General features: G+C 37.2%; 1 protein-coding gene across 2 annotated transcripts in view; it reads left to right on the top strand.

The window, feature by feature from the left end:
* The first annotated feature begins 6,705 nt into the window (after window positions 1–6,705).
* LOC115219736 (phosphatidylinositol 4-kinase type 2-beta) overlaps window positions 6,706–14,066 on the top strand; it is a 142,542-nt gene continuing 135,181 nt past the window's right edge. The window contains exons 1-2 of one of the 2 annotated variants that reach the window (XM_029789958.2): window positions 6,706–7,438; window positions 7,701–8,163. In XM_029789958.2, the coding sequence (XP_029645818.1) occupies window positions 7,753–8,163 (411 nt within the window). In that variant the 5' untranslated portion in view covers window positions 6,706–7,438; window positions 7,701–7,752. Of the gene's footprint in view, window positions 8,164–14,066 lie in introns of both variants that reach the window. The other variant, XM_036509687.1, reaches the window with a different exon arrangement.

Below are 14,066 nucleotides of genomic sequence, written 5' to 3' on the forward strand. Positions count from 1 at the left end.
TATATATATATATCTATATATATATATATATATATATATATATCTATATATATATATTATATATATATATCTATATATATAAAACTGTAGTTGTGTGAGTGTCTGTCCCCTTCGATTTAGATTCCTAACTCCTCCCACATTTTGCAGTGCAGTTTAACCAAATTCGGGTATCTTATAGTCGTGATTCATATCGAGCCCGTCTGGCTATTAGCGCGCGTCAACGATGAGTCTACGATTTTAAAAATAATTTAACATCATTTTTTATTCCATTTTAATGCATAAAATGCATCGTATGTCGATGGCGGCGGAGTTGGCGTCCACGCTCACAGCTGCACCTGTTTGCTTCTCCCCCTTCCCTCCCTCGTGAAGCTGTGGGGAAGGGAGTGTAAAGAAATCAACGTCGTAATGCGTTGTGAAGGAGACCAGCGTTCATTTAGAACAACGACTTCATGGCTTGAAGACACCAAAACAAAAATGGCTAAGAAAGCCCGAATTTATAAGGGAAGTAACTCTCTAAAAATGCTTATATAGTTATTTCCCTTACAAACCCGAGCAACGCCGGGCGATACTGCTAGTATATATATATATATACACATATACATATATCTGTATGAAAAAACAAGTCAAGATAGAAAATGCTAAAATAATTTTATAAAGAACATTTCAGTACCGGTTTCAGTCATTTCAGACCTTTTCAACTGTAATGATTAAATAATTAAATTTAGAAAAATTAAAAGAAAAGTTTTTGGAAAATGCCACTTATATTTGAACACTAGACACATATTCTTTTAAAAAAACTTTTCTTTTAATTTTTCTAAATTTAATTATTTAATCATTACAGTTGAAAAGGTCTCAAATGACAGAAACCGGTACTGAAATGGTCTTTATAAAATTATTTTAGCATTTTCTATCTTGACTTGTTTTTTCATATATATCAACTCGTGTGTACTTTTTCATCCTTATACATATGTATATATATAAGTAGGTGAATGAATTATCCTGGGTAGCAAATTCACGTCAGAAAACACGGTTGAATCGACCTGTTAAGGGTAGAAACTCCGGGTTCTTGTGTGGAAATTTGTGTGTTTTTTATATATGAATAAATGAAAGAATGGAGTCGAATGAAGATGTTAGACTCCATTCTTTCATTTATTCATATATATATATATATATATATAATATATATATATATATATATATATATATATATATATATATATATTTACGAGGAATTTGTTTCAATGAAATATTTGCCCCAATATATATGTATGTATGTGTTTATGTATGTATATATGTATGAGATATATATATGCGTGTATGTATGTATAATACACACACACACATATACATATATGTTTTATCTTATATTATACTTTTTAACTTATATTAAACTTTTTAATACTTTTTGATAGTTATATATATTTAATAAAAAATAAATAAATAAAAAAAAAATAATATATATATATAAATTTTTAAATATAAATTAATAATTTTAAATTTTTAACTTTAAATTTAAATGATTTAAATTTTGAATTTTATATATTTTGTATATTATATTAATTAATTTTATTTCTATGTTTTAGTTTATGTTTTTCACTGTTTGATTTGCCTAATAGTGGTTTTATCTCTAATTTATATATATATATACATATATATATATATATATATATATATATATAATATATATATCAAAGCATTTTATCTGATGCTCCAACAATTCAGCCATTTGTATTTTGCCACAAAAACACAGAAAGAAAAACTTTACAAAAACAATTTAACCCTTTTCATAGTAAAGCACCGAAACCTACCCTTGTGATACAAAATCCTTGCTTTAAAAAGATCTAAATTAAAACCTTCCACCAAAGTTTCATGTTAGTTTATGTTCTAAACACTAACTGAATAATGACAAAGTTATTTCACTAAATTATTCATTATCGTCAAAATTAATTGAAACACTGGTGGTGAATACAGTTCTATATTTAAGAGATGAGGAATTGCGTACATTATTTACATTTGATGGGCAAATGGCATAGTGGTTAAGAACAGGGGCTAGTAACCCTAAGATTCTGAATTTGATTCCAAGCAGCAAAAAATACCTTAAGAATGAGAACCCAGGTTTGAAATTTCCCCAATACACCTGATGAAGGCTGGAAGGTATATCAGCCGAAACATGTTAACAACAAACAAGATGAGGAAAAATATCCGTCAAATGTAAATAATGTACTAGCAGTGAATGTCAACAGAAATCTGGTATCAAAGTAGTTTACATAATGTAAAAATCACCAAAACAGAAATGTGATGACATATATATATATATATATATATTATATATATATATATACATGCATATATATATATATATATATATATATAATATATATATATATATACATGCATATTATATATATATATATATATATATATATATATATACACTCACGGAGTGGTTGGCGTTAGGAAGGGCATCCAGCCGTAGAAACACTGCCAAATCTGACTGGGCCTGATGAAGCCTTCTGGCTTCACAGACCCCAGTTAAACCGTCCAACCCATGCTAGCATGGAAAACGGACGCTAAATGATGATGATGATGATGATATATATATATATATATTTATGTATGTATATATATGTGCAAAGGCATGGCTGTTCTGTAAGAAACTAGCATTCCAACTACATTGTCTTGGATTCATTCCCACTCTGCAGTACCTTGGACAAGGTTCGAAGTCAACCAAAGCTATGTGTGTGGATTAGTAGATGGGAACTGAAAGAAACCTGACATATCATCATCATCTTCATTTAACGTCCGTTTTCCATGCTGGCATGGGTTAGACAGTTGGACAAGAACTGGCAAGCCAGAGGGGCTGTGCCAGACTCCAGTTGTCTGTTTTTATATGGTTTCTAAGGTTGGATGTCCTTCCTTATCCCAACCACCCTACAGAATGTACTGGGTGCTTTCACGTGACACTTGCACAGGTGTTTTTGCACGGCACTGGCACAGGTGCACTAGCACCTGCGAGATCTCAAGACAAGGATCTCTGAGATGAGAGAGTGTGTGTGTATGTGTGTGTGTATGTGTGTGTGCGTGTATGTGTGTGTGTATGTGTGTGTGTGTGTATACAAACACATGCACACAAAGGGAAAGACATGGGTGTGTGGTAAGAGGTTTGTTACCCAACCACATGGCATCGGTTTGATTCCTACTGTGTGGAACCTTGGGCAAGTATCTGCTACAATAGCCCTGGGCTGACCAAAGCCTTGTACACGAATTTATTAAAAGAAAACTGTTGTACACACACACACATTATATATCAGATTGAATCTAATCGACCATTAGGAGAATCTGTTTCATGAACTGGTCCTCTGAAGACTTTCCAAAGAAAATGGAGATGAAATTTTGTGTTATTAGGTGGAACAATAACTCCATTTTAAGAATATTAGAATATTCATTCTAGCTTGATATTTACTCTATTTTTGGGATATTATATCACTGTGTATATAGGCATACCTACAAAGACATTAACAATGTGTATATCTATCTATCTATCTATCTATCTATCTATCTATCTATCTATCTATCTATCTATCTATCTATCAATCTATCTATCTATCTATCTATCTATCTATCTATCTATCTATCTATCCATCTATCTGTTTGTCCGTCTGTCTGTCTATCAATCAATCTATCTATCTCTATATATACACATACATACATGCATATATACTTTATTTAAGCAGCAGAAAATTCAACAAAACCTGTTACTCTGAGTTTCCCGTTGCCGTTCATCAGGAAACTCAGAGTAACAGGTTTTGTTGAATTTTCTGCTGCTTTAAATAAAGCATATTACTCTACCACTGGTATTTGAGTACTCTTTTTCCACCTTGTTTCACATTTATGTGTTTACTCCGGTACATGCATATATATATATATTCTTTTATTCTTTCAGTCATTCGACTACGGCCATGCTGGAACACCGCTTTTAGTTGAACAAATTGACCCCAGGACTTATTCTTTGTAAGCCTAGTACTTATTCTATCAGTCTCTTTTGCCAAAATGCTAAGTTATGACATAAGTACACCAACATCGGTCGTCAAGCAATGATGGGGTAACAAACACAAGCACATAAACATACACACACACACACATATATATATATAACTCCCTTATGATCGGGTGTATCTATGGATATTTACACTATGAAGGCTATAATTATACCTGAATTTACATAGGATTGTACCTAAAGACTTATGGATTAGCATCTACACAATTGGAAAGTTGAACTGTTAACTTTTATGTTTCGTATTTCTTCTTTTCTTTCTTTCTTTCTTTCCTTTTTTCTTCATTTCTTTGCCAATCAAAATGCATACTGGCATTTCGTCCATCTTTACATTCTGAGCTCAAATTCCACCGAGGTCGACTTTGCCTTTCATCTTTTTAGGGTCAATAAATTAAGTACCAGTGAAATGTAGGGGGTCGATGTAATCGACTATTCCCCTCCCCACAAATTCCAGCCCTTTAAAAGTATGAATGATTGAAAACGGCGAGCTGACAGAATCGTTAGCACGCTGGACGAAATGCTTTTATAGGCATAGAAGTGGCTGTGTGGTAAGTAGCTTGCTTACCAACCACATACTTCCAGGTTCAGTCCCACTGCGTGGCACCTTGGGCAAGTGTCTTCTACTATAGCCTTGGCCCGACCAAAGCCTTGTGAATGGATTTGGTAGATGGAAACTGAAAGAAGCCCGTCGTATATATATGTGTGTTTGTGTCTGTGTTTGTCCTCCTAACATCACTTGACAACCGATGCTGGTGTGTTTATGTCCCCATAACTTAGCGGTTCGGTAAAAGAGGCTGATAGAATAAGTACTAGGCTTCCAAAGAATAATTCTTGGGGTTGATTTGCTTGACTAAAAAGGTGGTGCTCCAGCATGGCGACAGTCAAATGACTGAAACAAGTAAAAGAGTTCTTTATTTCATCGTTTCCTTAATCTACACCCTTCACATTTTCCCTGTTTGTCTCCAATGACACCTTATCCCATATTTTGGGATATCCCAGAAACAGCTGTGAGACGTAAAATTTTTCTAATCACAATAACATATATGACTTGAGACGCCTTCCTTGCCATAGCATTTGTTGTCCTCTTTAGCAAATATATATATATATATACATACATCATCATCATCATCATCATCGTTTAACGTCCGTTTTCAGTGCTTTTACTCTCTTTTACTTGTTTCAGTCATTTTGACTGCGGCCATGCTGGAGCACTGCCTTTAGTCAAGCAAATCGACCCCGGGATTTATTCTTTGTAAGCGTAGTACTTATTCTATCGGTCTCTTTTGTCAAACACACTAGCATCGGTTGTCAAGCACTGTTGGGGACACACACACAAACATATACACACACATGCATATATCATCATCATCATCGTCGTCGTTTAACGTCCGCTTTCCTTGCTAGCATGGGTTGGACGATTTTGACTGTGGGCTGGCAAACCAGATGGCTGCACCAGGCTCCAGTCTTGATCTGGCAGAGTTTCTACAGCTAGATGCCCTTCCTAATGCCAACCACTCCATATATGCGACAAGCTTCTTTTAGTTTCCGTCTACCAAATCCACTCACAAGGCTTTGGTTGGCTCGAGGCTAAAGTAGAAGACACTTGCCCAAGGTTCCATGCAGTGGGACTGAACCTGGAACCATGTGGTTGGTAAGCAAGCTACTTACCACACAGCCACTCCGGCACCTATATATATATATATATACTTTATTTTAAGCAGCAGAAAATTCAACAAAATCTGTTACTCTGAGTTTCTCGTTACCGTTCATCAGACAGTTTTTGCTAGAAAAACTGTCTGTTTTTCTAGCAAAAACTGTCTGATGAACGGCAACGAGAAACTCAGAGTAACAGATTTTGTTGAATTTTCTGCTGCTTAAAATAAAGCATATTACTCTACCACTGGTATTTGAGAACTCTTTTTTCCACCTTGTTTCACATTTATGTGCTTACTCCAGTATATATATATATATATATATATATATATATATATATATATATGTATAACACGTTATATGCCTTATATGATGTGCAACTAAATACACCTCTGTCCAAATAAAAACATATGATGGTCATGGATGGCAGGCCACAGTTTTGCTGCTGGATCAGGGAAGTTTTGGGGGTTAAACAACACTAACAAGAAGAAAACATTCATATAATGCACTCCTAGATACACCTATGCCTGAATAATAAGACAAAATAGTCATAGTTGAAATGCTTTGGGTCATGGGATGACCTAAGATTTAAACAAGAACAAAAACGGCGTGCTAGAAATAGCAGTCAAATCTCCTTAAACTCACAACTTTGCTGTCGTGAAAATTGGAAGGAAACTTTATAAAAATGTATCTGGGGAACGAGTTCATATAGCGCATAGAGAATAACAAGGGGGAATAGTCACGGCTGGATCGTTTTAGATCATGGGTTTATTGTTTGGTCTGGGTTGATTAGGAATTAAGCAACAACAATGTAAATAATGTAAATAAAAAGACTTTCAAATGCTGAAGTCAGTAAGATTGGAGAAGGAAAGAAAGATAGAGAGAGAGATGGAGAGATAGAGAGAGAGAGGGGGGAGATCAAGGGGGGGTAATTCCAGTAATAACTGGATGCGTATATAACTAGTAAAGAATAGTTGGGTAGCTCTGCTTGTGTGGTTTTTTTTTTATTGGGGTGAGATCACCTGGTTGATTATATCTTCTATTCTGTCTTCCGTGTGTGTGTGTGTTTGCGTGTATATATAGAAAGGGAAGAGAGATATATACACGTTTGTATCTCCCCTCTGCGTGTTTTCTCTCTCATACACACACGCATATATTTATATATGTTTGTGTGTGGTGAGCTGCTCAACACGTTACATCATCCGCACCACCAGATTTCCCAAAGTTTAACACTCCTTTATACATATAGAGAGAGAGACACACACATGTAACACACACCACCTGTAGTCTAGTTTCTACTCCCTCCTCTTTGTTGTTTACTCTATTGGGCATTCACGGCGAAAAATCGTTAACTGATATTATTTGTTCCTTCTTCTTGGTGTTGTCATTTTTGGTTTTCTTCTTCTTTCTTCCCTTATTTTTTGGTTCTTTAATATTTTCCTAATTATTAATTAGTATTAACTTCTACTGCTTTCATTGCTGTTTTCATTAACTGCACGACACAAAGTAGTTTAGTTAAACACTTCCAACATACATACATACACGTACACAATATACATATATATACACTGTCGTATCTATACACATGTATATTTATACAAAAAAACACATAGACGCAACACCTACCTATCTCTATATTATCCGTGTTCAGCTATAAATACCTATACATATGTGTTTATAACTTATACAAACTTAACAAAAAATATCCCAGTATATTAACCGGAATTTTCAGTAAGTTTTTCTTCGTTTATTTGAGCTTTTGAACTCTCACGAAGTAAGGTGTGTCTGTGTGCACATACATTTATATATAAAACACGTATATATAAACATATATATTATATATGTTTATATATATGAATGCGTGTGTGACAAAAAACTTTCGATTTCTAAGTTGTTTTTCCTTTCTCTTCCTTCAATACTTCGATTTCATTCCTTCCTCCTTTTGTTATCCGCCTCCCTCTGTATATATATCTTATCTATATAACAACTATAGGTGAACTATACAATAACCTCGCCATTTCTACATTAAATATACACAATTGTTAATGACTGAAGAGGATCGTGTTCTGAGAAATGTTCTACTCGAGTCGTCGGATTGTGATAGTCGCACCTTGCTGGTGGCCAACGCCAACGGAGGTACAATACCCGAAATTGCCGACTTAGACGTTGAAGTGGCGTTCGCAACGAGTACGCACCGGCCTGCGGGGCCGGGCGGGACCTGCAGTACGGGACACCCGAGGTCGCCGACCCGCGGTACGGGCAACAACGAGAGCTCGCCGTTGCTCAACCGAGTGGAGTACGAGTACGGCTTGTTCGGTAATTACTTCGCAGATGACTTGGAATTCAATGACTGTATCCGACAGGCTGAAGTAGCCATAGTCCAGGGCAACTTCCCCGAAAGAATCTACCAAGGATCGAGTGGCAGCTATTTCGTTAAAAACGCCGATACAGATCCGGTAAGTACTCGCTTTTACATTTTCCTTTCTCTGTCATCTTTCCTGCCTACCTTTCTTTTGTTCCTTTCTTCTTTGTCGTCTTTGTTAGAAAACCGGAGACAAACAAATAAGGTCTACATTAAAATATATGCTGTTTTCTCTACCAATATACATCCAATATTGTCACTTGTTCGAATCACGTTGGAATCGACATGGACCGATTGAATCCATGTGAATCGACATAGCCTGTTCACATGGACCGATTTTGCAGAAATACTACATGGGATTAATAAATTCATTAATGTTAGTTTAGTTTCTGCCTTTGTACTTAGTTCCAAATTCTAGAGAAACCGTATTTTCTTTTCCTTCTTCCTGGATCAGTATGGAAATATGTTCCAGACATGTGTGCTAATGTCTACTCCATGGGATATACCCTTCTCTTAACCATCGTATTTCCTACTTTTTGTAGCTTTGTGTCATAACAGTTGTTTAGCTCCAGCTCTCTCCTGATCGAGCTAAATCTACGGTGAAAGTTGTAACTATTCATCTACAGGATGCAAATTGTCTAATACTACATTATGTAATGTGTCGTTCCCATTTTTGAACATGCTTGGAAGATGGGAGGCGAGGGAGATTTGGCGGTTATTTCTGACAGGTTGAGCAACCACGTTGAAGTTATCTTATTGGCTGTTGTCCAGTGTTAGTTACTTGTTGTTAGGCCATTGGTGTTTGAGAAATGGAAGACCGTGCTAAATCACAACATTTAGTGATATCGTTCTACATTCCTGCCAGAAATTCAAACCGAAGTTGATTTTATTTCTTCTCTATAGAAGAATCCAGACTTCCTCTGCTGTGGCGTTGGCCAAGTAAAACCACACTCCCACTTACATCCTTCTTTATAACCATGAGGACTTTGGAAATGTGTGGATTAGCGGAACCATTAGAGTATCGGTGAAAATGCCTTGCAGTATTGGTTCCGACTCTTTGTTCTGCGTTCAAATGTCGCCGAGGTCGACTTAACCTTTCATCGTTTCGGGGATCGATAAAATAAAGTACCATAGTTGCGTACTAGGGTTGATATGTGTATATATATATATATATATATGTAATAGACTTTCCATTGTCCCCCTCCCACCCTCATCCTTTCATTTCTGGCCTCGTGCATATGTTAGAAAGTATTCCTTGCCTTTTTTTTTTTTTTTTTAATGATCTCATCGTTTTGAACTTTGTTTTCCATTAATGTACTATCCCTAACGTTTTGCGTGGCACCCTTTGGACCAGTAACAGAAATTAGGTTGGTGAATGACAAAAATCGGTAGAGCGCCGAATGAATTCAAATTCTACCCTTTCATCCTTCCTCTTGGTCTATAAAATGAGTCCATTAAATCAACAACAACAACAACACCACCACCACCTACCTGCCCCGTTGATGCTGTGATCTTTAGTACATATGGAACTTATTGTTTAGGTTCCAAGTTAGCCTGATCTGTTAGTTACATGATGATCACACACATTCCATTTATGATCATTCCACCGTTTTTCCTCTTTTTTTTTTGATGCTAGTGATCTTAGACAGCAATGGTGAATGTCTCCTTTTATGTTTTGGAAGACAGTCATGTGGGATTTGAGGAAGTTTTGGCTATTATTTCTACTAAGTTGAGTCCTTCATTAGCTTCTGAGATCATTATTATTATTGAAGAGTGCTGGTTGATGTTTTAGCCCTAGAACTCAATAACAACCACTTTTCAATAGCAATAATTTAGACCATCCCGCTTTTTTAATTCACAATAGAGTGTGAATTGAAGATTTGACTGTTCTCTCTAGGACTCGCGGTTGAGGGATTGCGGGTTCAAATCTCAAACCGGATGATGTGTGTGTGTTTATGAGCGAAACACCTAAGCTCCACGCAGCTCTGGCAGAAGGTAATGGCGAACTTCTGCTGACTCTTTCACCACAACTCTCTCTCACTCTTTCCTCCTGCATCTTGCAGCTCACCTGTGATGGACCAGCGTCCTGTCCAGGTGGGGAACCTGTACGTCAGGGAAACTGGGAAACCAGCCCTTATGAACCAGGCATGGCTCGAGAAGGAACAAACAAACCAGCATGGCTACACTCAAATGACTGAATCAAGTAAAAGAATAAAAGACTAGAGTTAATGAGTTATCCTCCCCTTAAAAATTGCTGGCTTTGTGCCAAAATCTGAAAACAATTTTCTTAGGTAAGGATTCAATGACCACTGTTTTAAATGTTTTGGGGTCAAATCATAAAGGCCACAACTTGCCAATCTTTATGATATAATGGTAATTATCAGTACTGTTGCTTGGTTGAAGACTGGGTCTTTGGTTTTGGGTGTGCCATGTTATTGACAATATTGTTGTTCATTTTCTATGATGATGGTTTCTATTTGCCACAGGGGCATCAGACGAAAGGGATATTACAAAGGCAGGGACCAGTTACAGTTTGTGTGGACAGAGATTACATAAAATTTGGTTAAAAAAAGGGGGGGGAAAGAAATGACATGAAAAGTATGCATACCATATCCATTTTCCATACTGGCATCAAGTGGATGGATTGACAAGATCCAGTAAACCAAAGGGCTGTGTGAAACTCCAGCATCAGCTTTAGTATGGTTTCTACAGCTGGATACCCTTCCTTACACCAACCACTATACTGGGACCTTTTTTTCGCACTACTAGCTCCAGTGAGGTCACCAAGTAATTTGCAGAAGGAAAGAACAGGAAAAAGCCACCACCTAAGTAGAGCGGGGAGGTGGCTATTTGCTATGTGTTGAAAGGCTAACATATAATAGAGGGACAAGCACAGTGTCTTGCCATTGAGAAGGTACGTGGCTACTCTCCATTACATAAGGATGATACAGTCTTCCTGACACAGCAGAAACTCCAACTAGTGCCAGTTAAAGAACCTTACACTGGACAGTTGTTCTCCACTCTACAGGTGCATATTCTACTCTTACGATATTCTCCACAATCACCCAACATTTAATAAGTTCACTGGAGGGGAACACTTCTCTCTCCATCCTCACTTTCCTTTTCAAGTGGAACTCGAAAAAGTTGATGAGGACTTGATTTGAAGAGGAAAGTCTCTGAATAACGACAGCAATTGTTTTGAATTTTGGCTCGAGGCTAGCAATTTTAGGGAGTGGGGGCTAAGTCAATTACATTGATTCCACTCCAGTACATGACTGGTACTTTATTTTATCAGTCCCAAAGAGATGAAAGGCAAAGTTGACTTCATCAGAATTTGAACTCAGAACATAAAGAGCTGGAAGAATTGCTGCTAAGCATTTTGTTTGACAATCCAATAATTCTGTCAGCTCACTGCCTTGATGAGGATGATGATGATAATCCTTACTTCAGAAAGCTCAAGGCCTGGAATTTGGTGGGAGGGGACAAGTTTATTACATTGACTCCCCCCCTCCCCAACCAGTGTTTCACTGGTACTTAATTTATTGATTCAGAAAGGATGGTAGGCAAAGTCGACTTCGGTAGAATTTGAACTCAGGATGTAGCAACAGGCGAAATATTGCTAAGCATTTCGCCCAGTGTGTTAATAACGATTTTGCCAGCTCACCATAATAATAATAATAATAATAATAATAATAATGATAATCGTGGTTTCAAATTTTGCCACAAGGGCAGCAATTTTAGGGTAGGGGATTAATCAATTACATCAACCTCAGTGTTCAACTGATACTTATTTCATCGACCCTGAAAGGATGAAAGGTAAAGTCGACCTCGGCAGAATTTGAACTCAGAATGTAACAGCAGACGAAATACTGCTAAGCTTTTTGTCCAGCATGCTAACTTTTCTAGGAGCTTGCTACCTTAATAATAATATTAATCTTTTCTACTGTAGGCACAAGGCCTGAAATTTGGGGCGAGGGGGTAAGTCAATTACTTCAACCCCAGTGCGTAACTGGTACTTAATTTCGACCCCGAAAGGATGAAAGGCAAAGTGTGACTTCGGCAGAATTTGAACTCAGAACATAGTGGCAGATGAAATACCACTATGCATTTTGACCTGCATGCTAACGATTCTGCCAGCTTGCCACCTTAATAATAGTAATAATAATAATAATAATCCTTTCTACTAAAGGCTACCTTAGTAATAATAGCAACAACAATAATAACCCTTTCTACTGGAGGCACAGGACCTCAAATTTGTTGGGTGGGGGCTAGTCAATTATATCACTCCCAGTGTATCACTGGTACTTAATTTATCGACCCCAAAAGGATGAAAGGCAAAGTCAACTTCGGCAGAATTTGAACTCAGAAGTTAGTAGCAGAAGAAATACCGCTAAGCATTTTGCTTGGCATGCTAATGGTTCTGCCAGCTCGCCACCTTAATAATAATAATCCTTTCTACTATAGGCACAAGGCCTGAAATTTGGGAAGAGGGGTAAGTCAATTACATCAATCCCAGTGTGTAACTGGTACTTATTTAATCGACCCTGAAAGGATGAAAAGCAAAGTTTGACCTCGGCAGAATTTGAACTCAGAACATAGTGGCAGATGAAATACCACTAAGCATTTTGCCTGGCATGCTAACGATTCTGCCAGCTCACTGCCTTGATAATAATAATGATTTTTACTTTAGCTGCAAGGGCAACAATTTTAAGGGGAATGTGTTATTTATATCAGCCCCACCACTTGACCTGTACTTCATGAATGCTGAAAGGATGAAAAAGCAGAATTGACCTCAGCAGAATTTGAACTCTGAACCTAAAGAGCTGGAACAAATACGGGGCATTTAGTCATTTGCTGTATTGATTCTGCCAAATTATTGCCCTCGATTTCTTGTTTTGAGGAAAGGGATTTAGTCATTTACATTGAACCAGTACTGAACCAATGCTTTATTTATAGGCTCCTAAGAGATGGAAGGCAAAGTTTGCTGTAGCAGGATTTGAAAGTAAAGAGCCAAAAGAAATGCCACAAAATGTTTTCTCTGATGCTCTCTAACGATTTTGCCAATCCACCACCCTTATAATAATAATAATAATAATAATAATAAGAAGAAGAAGAGCACTCAGAGTGCACAAACCTCCGCCAAGGCAACACCAATGTCCTCTCAACAATTAGCCAGAGACGATTTTTTAAAAATGAAAATATCAGAAATAAACTCAACTGTTCTCACAAACAAGAATACTAAAATTGAACCCGACTGCTCTCAAAAATTAAGTAAAAAACTGAAAAAAATTATCCAGAATCCTTGTCCGGTACTGGATCAATCTCAAAATCTAATGAGTTCATGCCAGGCACGAGGTCAAACATCGCTGAAAGTTTCATTCGAATCCATTCAGCGGTTTTGAGATATCTTGTCCACGGACCAACAAAGAAACGTGACGGAAAACAATACCACTGCCTTAGTGGTGGAGGTAATAATAATAATAATAGTCCTTTCTACAATAGGCACAAAGCCTGAAATTTGGGGGAGGAGTATAGTCGATTACATTGACCTCAGTACGCAACTGGTGCTTAGTTTGTCGACCCTAAAAGGATGAAAGACAAAGTCAGCCTCAGCAGGATTTGAATTCAGAATGTTAAGACGGATAAAATGCTGCTAAGGATTTAGCCTGGCATGGGTTGGACAGTTTGACTGAAAACTGGTAACCTGGGGAGCTGCACCAGGTTCCAATCTTATTTGACACAGTTTCTACAGCTGGATGCCCTTCCTAGCGCCAACCACTCTAAGAGTGTAAATAACAGTAATAATACTAACCCTTTCTACTACAGGCATAGGGCCTAAAATTTGCGGGTAGGGGGACTAGTCAATTACATCAATAAACTCCCACCCCACCCAGTATGCAACTGGTACTTATTGCATTGATTCCAAAAGGATGATCAACAAAATTGAGCTCAGAACATAGAGTCTTTAGAAATTCTGCCAAAAATGTTGTCCCACAA

The sequence above is a fragment of the Octopus sinensis genome, linkage group LG15 (assembly GCF_006345805.1).
Source record: "Octopus sinensis linkage group LG15, ASM634580v1, whole genome shotgun sequence".
Lineage (NCBI taxonomy): Eukaryota > Metazoa > Mollusca > Cephalopoda > Octopoda > Octopodidae > Octopus > Octopus sinensis.